The 8460-nt window shown below is 41.4% G+C and overlaps 1 protein-coding gene across 2 annotated transcripts; it reads left to right on the forward strand.

The window, feature by feature from the left end:
* Positions 1 to 125: 125 nt before the first annotated feature.
* On the forward strand, positions 126 to 5270 carry CNEP1R1 (CTD nuclear envelope phosphatase 1 regulatory subunit 1). 2 transcript variants are annotated; one of them, XM_083370916.1, is made up of 6 exons: positions 126 to 823; positions 1777 to 1848; positions 2193 to 2266; positions 2689 to 2798; positions 3213 to 3267; positions 3406 to 5270. In XM_083370916.1, exons 1-6 carry the CDS (start codon positions 661 to 663, stop codon positions 3445 to 3447), a joined length of 516 nt encoding a protein of 171 aa, XP_083227042.1. In that variant the 5' UTR covers positions 126 to 660; the 3' UTR covers positions 3448 to 5270. The 2 variants fall into 2 exon arrangements, with proteins under 2 accessions (XP_083227042.1, XP_083227043.1); XM_083370917.1 differs by having other exon boundaries at positions 3218 to 3267.
* Positions 5271 to 8460: the final 3190 nt, after the last annotated feature.

Consider the following 8460-nt stretch of genomic DNA (forward strand, 5'->3'; position numbering starts at 1 on the left):
TTCCGGGAGCGGCGAGTCCGGCCCCCAGCGGCCTAGCCAGGCCGAGCAGGCCTGGCGCGGTTTCCTAGGCAACGGCGGCCGGCTTTGCCGAGGCGATAAGAATGTCGGGAATTGTAGTTCGGGCAGGCACTTTCCCAACCGAGCCTGTTCTCTGGAAGCGGGACGATGAAGGGAGGGAGGGAGGGAGGGAGGGAAGAAAGAAAGAGAGAGGGAGGGTGGGAGGAAGGGAGGAAGGAAGAAAAAGAAAGAAAGAAAGAAAGAAAGAAAGAAAGAAAGAAAGAAAGAAAGAAAGAAAGAAAGAAAGAAAGAAAGAAAGAAAGAAAGAAAGAAAGAAAGAAAGAAAGAAAGAAAGAAAGACGTTTTCAAAAGTTCCTAAAAACTTGGAGGACACCTGGAACGAAGCATTGCTAAGCACATTTGATTTATGCTTAGATTGTAAGCCGCCGTGAGTCTTCGGAGAAGGGCGGGATATAAATGGGATTAAAATAAATAAAAAAAATAAAAAATAAAGGAGAGAGGGAAAAGATCGTGCAAGCTGCGCGTGCGCATTCCTCTTTGCCCGTCCCTTCAGCCGCTTCCAACTTCTTGCCCATAAGGGGGTAGACCCAATGGCGACGAGACTTGTTGGGCGACGGGCGGAGTCTGGGCGAACCCTGCCCAATGGGAAGCGCCGATAATGCGAGGGCGCTGAAGGAAGTTCGAGAGCTTACGTTGGGCGCCGGAGGAGGGAAGCTCCCGGCTTTGCGAGGCTGTGGGCAGCTGGTCTCGGAGCGGTCTCGTCGCCCTCTGTCCGAAACGATGAATTCGCTGGAACAGGCGGAAGGTAAGGCAGGTGAGGATGGGTCCCAGCCTCCTCGCCTCGTCCCGGGGCTGCTGTAGCTCGTTATCCCACGTCCCGCCACCCAGAGGCTCCCCAGCCTTCCCCAACCTGGCGCCCCCCGCATCTGCTGAACTGTCATTCTCACATTTATTGCAGATATGTCTGTCTGTGTGTATGTATATGGATAGATAGAGAGGTAGATGGATAAGGTAGGAAGGTAGAGAGAGAGAGACATAGGTAGATAGATAGATAGATAGATAGATAGATAGATAGATAGATAGATAGATAGATGATAGATAGATAGATGGATGTGGTCGCAGTTCATCAGGTCTAGTTCATCCCCACCAACTTGCCTAGTGAGCCTGCAGGGAGGGGACAGATGAATGGCAATTATTTGGACCATTTTGGTGGTTGATAGATTTATAACAGATCCCATTTGTGCTCTGAATATTATTAATTATCTTCTTTCCCCTTTTATTGGTATTATGGTTTGTAGCACAGTCAACCAGGTGTTCAGATTGAATTTGGCGGTTTTTTGTTTACCTATTGAGTCGTTTCCAAGGACCTAATTATTATTGTTATTTCTGTGGCAAGTACAGTGAGTGCTTCTGTATTGGAGACAAATTTTTTGCATGTCTACTCACACTTGGCCAATAAAGTATTCAGTTCAGGACTTACCTGCACTGGATGGGATTGTATTATGTGCCTGTGTCATCATCATCATCCAATTTTACAAAAAATGTTTATCTTTATTGGTACAACAGTTAAATTGTGGCTAGAATGGAGAAAAAAACACTGCAGGGACTTATCCACGTAGGGGCAGGAAGTCAGGACTAACTTAAAAGCATACAAATGTCCTTGTGTTGTGCTTTAAAGGAGTTTCCATGGTTTCAAGGTGCTAAATCTAAATTCTAAAGCAGGCTTTGACTAATCCGGTTATACATTCTCATTTTTAGATCTCAAGGCTTTTGAAAGAAGGCTGACTGAATACATAGCTTGTTTACAACCAGCTACTGGTCGCTGGAGAAGTAAGTGACAGGCCTACCTCCCAATTAAATGCTTGATCAAATTGTTCCTATCTGTGTCTTTAAGAAACTCATTTTGAAAAGCTATATGATGGAAATTTGCATTATTTGGTAAAGTTTATTATAATGACTGTGCTTGCAGTTTACTATACAGATAATTTTTGCTTAACAACTATTGGAAAAAAAGTACTTAAACGGATCTGGTTATGTGGTGACCTGCATTACAACCTTCACAATTTAAGACTGTAATTGGCAGTTCCATTTTGGTTATAAGTCAAGTTGTTATGGATTATTCCCAATGTATTATATGTAATGACATCATTTTTGTCCTTTCAATTTTCCTCCAGTAATTCTTATAGTGGTATCAGTCTGTACAGCCACTGGTGCTTGGAACTGGTTAATAGATCCTGAAACACAGAAGGTGCGTTAAGTCCTAGCATTTTAATTTGCTATATAGATTCATGGAAGATATTTAGGATATTTTAGCAAGTATTTTAGGCTATCTGGAAAATTGCTATGTTTCTCCTCTGGCACTATCTAAGTGGTGCCATTACTGTCAAGACAGCACTTTTGCTTCTCAAAATAGAGTCTCAATACTGCACATTCTAGAGGCATGTCTGGAGCATCATAATTTGGGAACTTTTAGATTCAGCAGCTAACAACTAGAAATTAGAAATTAGTTTACTGCTTTTTGCCAAGAATTTGCTTAGAAGGAAATCGAAAGTACAGTAGGGATTTTCACTTCCTTACAGTTTTTTTCTGTTCTGTTTTTCAGTTTTGTGTTTACTCATCCAATGTAAGAGTGCTTTTCTTAAAATAAAAAGTTGTTTGATTCTCTCCTAGGTATCTTTTTTCACATCTCTATGGAATCATCCATTCTTCACCATCAGCTGTATTACGTTAATTGGTTTATTTTTTGCTGGAATACATAAAAGAGTAGTGGCGCCCTCAATGTATCCTTTTCCGAGGGTTTTATGCAAATACCAGGTCAATATGTGCAATACATAGCTATTTAATATGCTATTTAGCCATATGTACAGGAGAGTAACTTAAGTGTAAGAAGCTCTTAACTCTAGCATAGGTTTTGCCCCAGACTAAAACTTACCCTTCTGAAAAGCCACAGAAGAGGAGAATATAGTTTTCTGTCCTTTCTGGGTATAGAAAAGCAGTTGAATCCCATTTGATTCTTTTTTTTAATAATTCGTTGCTTATGAGCATTTTTTAAAAGAATTTTTGAGCAGTTGGAAGGAAAATTAAATATTTTGGTGAGGCGTTCAGAAATATTTTTTTTATCAGTTTGCGAAATGAATTAGGAAAGCCAGCCCATCAACTATTGAGAAGGCCTGTTTCTTTGACACCCTCCTCAGCATAGCTGCCCGATGTCGAACCGTTTTGGCAGAATACAATATGTCGTGCGATGACGTAAGTAACTCTGTTTTCCTTGGGTAACTATGTTGAGTTTTGACCTTGGAAACAAAACTTAACGGTGGAAGAGAGCTGCTGGTTTTATCTTACCGTTTAAAGTTGTGGTTTCTTTCCCCCCACCCCACCTCACCGCAGACTGGAAAATTAATCTTGAAGCCTCGGCTCCACGTCCAGTAACCCATCGCTTTTGTGTAGAGGATTGCAGAATTACACGTACAAATTTTGTTTCTTCAGTTCAACAAGGCCAAATATTAGGACCGAGAAACAGGTTTGTCTTCAACCTGGGATGGAAGACGGGCAAAACATCTGGTGTCTCCCAAACTTTTTCTGCCCAAACTCTTGTGTTGTCAGTTTCTTCTAGGACAGTATTACTGTTTCCTCATCTCTAATGGCGAGGTGGCGCCGAAACAGCCTCTCCGAGACTCATCCGCTTTTACAATATGCAAATAATTGTAAATAGAAAACGGTTACAGTATTTGTACTGCCATCTGCTGCCGCGTTTTTTTAACCAGTCCGTGTGTTTGTTGATCGCAAAGTCTTTAACCTCTTCCACATCTGCAGCACCTGATTTGTTGACATGTCACATCCCGAGGTCGTCCTGGTTTATTCCATGGACGAGAGGGTTGACATGTTGCCTAACGTTTTGCAATGGGGTGGGTCCTTCTGACGGCAGCAGCCTCAGTCGCCTGGAACTTATCAGCAGAACGTTTAGAGTAGCATCCAGGTCACAATTTTGGGTTAGCTGCTCCCCACGACTCTGCAGAGACTGTACGGTGTAAACCTGGTTTCCTTTCTGTCTCTCGTTTGGATCCAGAAGATGGGGGGTGGTGAGGCTCGAGGGTCACATTTTCCATTTTCTTGCTAACGATTATAAATGTTTGGCCTTTGCAAGTTAGAGAAGGCAGAGGAAGATGATGGAACATCCCACACAAATACTTGGTCCAGATCAACAAGCTCTTTTTTTTCCCCAGTCCTAGTTTTTCGCTTTGGGCAACCTTTGGCCTGCTTTATTATCCATTAGCTTGCTGTTTTTAGCTCTTCCTCTCCCGAGTTGTCCTTTTTCTCTGCCTAAAAACAAGGTATTGTATTTGAAATTGACACTGGGAGAGCTCTGCCATGAAGTTAGTATTGCCGGATGTGACGAAATGTTCTTCGTATGACTTGACGAAAAGAAGTGCCAGATACTAATCAAACCATCTTGCTGCTCTTTGGGGTTTTGTTTTAGCCCGGTGCATGCTGGATGCCCTCAACTGACCTAACACAACTGAAGAATTGGGAAGTAGGCTTGTAGGCCTTGTATTGTACACCCACAACAACCGAACTGAGCTCGGGGGTAGCTAGGTGACTGCAAAGGTTGGGGTGGGCCAAACCATCAGCATCTTGGAAACCTTACGAGATGCTATGAAACCATAGTACTAGGTGTAGATCATGGCTTAGGTTAGTAGAAATACTGGAGACGTGACGCTTTCACTCTGGTGTTGGAAGTGGTCTCTTTGGCTGTATTTTTCACCAAAAATACCTGCTTAAGGAAAAGGTCTTGTAGCCATGAGGTCAGATTCTAGACAGTTTAAGTGACTCTGGTGTTTCTCCATATGGGAAATGTCTTAAAACTCTTTTTACAAACCCCTTCCAACCATTTTAATTACCCTTGTTACACAGAAGTGTTAAAAGTAAAAAAAAAGTGACTTACAGTCACAGTGTGACTTTTAAAATACTGACCCAGGAATTTAGTTTTAAATCCTTGCGCCTTCCTTTTTTTAAAAAAAATGTACAAGCTATTTTAATAAGTGGATTGCTCTTTAAGACGCAACAGAGACCAAAGGGAACCTTACCGTGAAAGAAGTTGTAGGAAAAGAAATCTCTCGGGTTAATAATGCACCTCAAAGTTTGATTTTTCTTCTTTTTGCTCTTGAAGTGTCTTCTCTATTCCTTGTGTCACCGTGGTTTTTAAGCGGCTGTACATTTTTGTAGGAATTGCATTTTAAATAAATATTTTATTGTTTGATCTTTTAAAAAAAAAATGCAAGAGTGTGTTTGTTGAAAGTAAAACCTCTGAAATCACTAACTCCTGAAAATTCTATTGGGAGAAAAATTGCAAAATGCAGTTGATTTCTACAGGACAAAAATACAACATTTGGGCCTCTGTAATAGCTCTACAAATAGTCGTATAGTATGAATTTATAGCAAGAAATCTTAACAGCAGAGCATAATGATTTATACATTTTCCTATTTGTTGTAAAATGATTTATAAGGAGGAATAACACGGTAGCACCTTATCCAACCAACAAATTTTATAAAACTATCAGCCTTTTTGTCACCAAAGAGTAATTTCTTTTCCTTAACACTTTTAATTATGGATATGATTATCTATTACAGCCCCATTCCACTTTTTTTTAAAAAAATCTCTTAGCTGATAAAAGAATTAGACCAGTAGTTCTTGACTTATGACAATTCATTTAGTGACTGTTTGAAGTTACAACGGCACTGGAAAAAAGTGACGTATGACTGTTGCATCCCTGTAGTCACGTGATCAAAATTCGGACACTTCGTGACTGACTTATATTGATGACAGTTGCAGTGTCCCTGGGTCACGTGATCCCCTTTTCTGACCTTCTGACAAGCAAAGTCCATGGGGAAGCCAGATTCACTTAACAACCATGTTACTAACTGAACAGCTGCAGTGATTCACTTAACAATTAAGCCGTTACATTAATGTGATTTTGAAAATAACCTTACTAGTTCATTTTTGTACATTTTAGTGCTAAATTGTTTTTTTAAATCAAATTTGCAAAACTCAAGAGAACAGAGTGCATGCCCAGTGCTCTCCCATAATTTCCCCAAATTATGATAAGCCGGATCTTTTTAACTGGAATGATAAACTCCAGCATTTTCGGTCCATCTTGCCGTAGACCCAATTCTGTACATTGCTGCAATTGGGCTTTTCCCATTGATGAGAGCCTGTTGGCTGGGGAATTCTGGGACTTGAAGTCCAGACCTCATGAAGTTGCCTAGTTTGAAAACAGCCGAACTAGAACTTTTGAAGTCAGCAAAAACTTTCACAACAGCTCTTTCAAATTCTGATATATTTTTTTCTGCACTTGTGAACAGTGTCTTAAAATCTCAGGAATTGTTAATGTCTTATGGATTTAAGATAAAAATTGGCTGGGGAAAGAATGCAAATTAGCAATCTCGTAGTACTAGAATATGTATTGGATGTAGATAAAGCTGTTAAACTTCCAATAAACCTCAGCAGCGGAAGTGATCCCTTCCACCCACCCTGATCTCAGGGGCTAGTCTGGACCTGTCTGAATCTATTTAGCCTATGAGAAAAAAGTATCCTTTCCGTTAAAACAGATTACTTTAGACCCCAGTGCAGCTTTGGACTTTGTACTGAGATAAACCTATCCACGAGGAGGATTTGAATAGTAACTATGCGGATGATATGAGAGATGAAACTCAATCAAGATGAGATACTGGACAACTTGGAAGAAAATTTGGCGGGCACCCATCTCCGTAATGGAGAAATGTCTTCGCTCTCTCATCTTCTGCAGAGATTGACTTTTCGCGACAATCCGGTATGAAAGACATTGTTTTATCGTTTGATGCAAAATTAACTTGCATTTATTATCCAAGGGTTAAGATTATATAATAAAAATGCGTACTGTGATCCTGGGCACATTTTCCTTATGTATTTTAAGATATGGTTGAACAGGCGGATCTTATCATCTTTCACGATTTAAGAAAAAGATCGTTGGAAATGTGGAGATTTCAAAATATAGTAGGTTTAAAAATAAAGACCGTTCTATTAGGCAGAAGAATTTGGTACAATGTCTACCAAATGTAAGAAATGTAGGAAGATTATTTAAAAATGTTCGTAGCCGACTTCACGGTTTTAAGAAAGCTCCTCTCTTGCCATTAGCTGAAGCTGCATTGAAAAAATGGCTCAAAAGATTTTGTAACCGATTAGGAAAACCAGACGAGGCTTCGATTAGAGTTGTGAGCACACACACAAAAAAAATCTAAGCATTTTTATCATTTGTGTTATAAATCGTCAACAACTGGAATCTATTGTTAACCTGAGTCTTTTTGCTTTTTCAAAAATCCCACTGAGTAAGTCAAGCTCTGGAGTGACTGAGCATGCTTTTTTCAAGGCATCTTGAAAAAAAGATGGCGGTCTAGCAATGAAGGGAAACCTTTCTCGATTTACAATTCTGAAAATAGCTCGGAAGTTAGGGGTCCTTGGTGCTTGGTGGTTTTCTCGCAGAAGTTTTGTTACCCAAACTTCACCAGTGCTAGAGGGGAGGGGGGGGTTGGCAGAGAGGAGGAAGAGGAAACGAAGGATGACTTTGGGGTCCTTGGTGCTCTCTGTGCTTGATCCTTGCAGACCTTTCATCCCAAACCAGGCAATATCACCAAGTGCCAGAAGGGAGGGGGCTTTGCAGAGAGGAGGACGGTGGGATCCTTGGTGCTCTCTGAGCTTGCTTGTTTTCTTGCAGACGTTTCGTTATCCAAACCAGGTAACGTTACCAGTGCTAGTGAGAAGTTGGGTTTTCTGTTTCTAGTCTAGTGGCTTGCCCTGGGGTGATCTTAGAGGGCCTTTGGTTGGGCTGTTTACTACTGGCTTCTTCTAAACAAAGAACCTCTAAACACCTCTGCATCCCACTCCTTACTGGACTGATGTTACCTAGTTTGAGTAAGGAAAGCAACCAAGGTGAGACAGCACCAAGGACCCCAAAGTCGTCTTCTTCTTCTTCTTCTTCTTCTTCTTCTTCTTCTTCTTCTTCTTCTTCTTCTCCTTCTCCTTCTCCTCCTCCTCCTCCTCCCCCCTTCTAGCACTGACGATGTTGCCTAGTTTGAGTAATGAGGCGTCTGCAAGAAAGCAACCAAGCTCAGAGAGCACCAACCCCGAGCTACAAATAATTCTCCCTTTTCTCTCTTCCGGCTTGCTTCCTCCAAACTCGCCCGCATCGCAAGGAGCGGCTGAACCCACCAAGCCAAAAGGCAAACCCACCCCCCAAAAAAACCATAAACCCGGACTGCACTGGGGAAAAAAAAGACCAAAAGGGGTGCAAAAGGGATTTAAGGGGTGTGTGTGGGTGTGTGTGTGGCGGAGGGAAACAAAAAAGCAGACCAAAAGGGGTGCAAAAGGGATCTAAGGGGTGTGTGTCTGTGTGTGTGTGTGTGTTGGAG

This window comes from Vipera ursinii, assembly GCF_947247035.1.
Source record: "Vipera ursinii genome assembly, chromosome: 10".
NCBI classification, from domain to species: Eukaryota; Metazoa; Chordata; class Lepidosauria; order Squamata; family Viperidae; genus Vipera; species Vipera ursinii.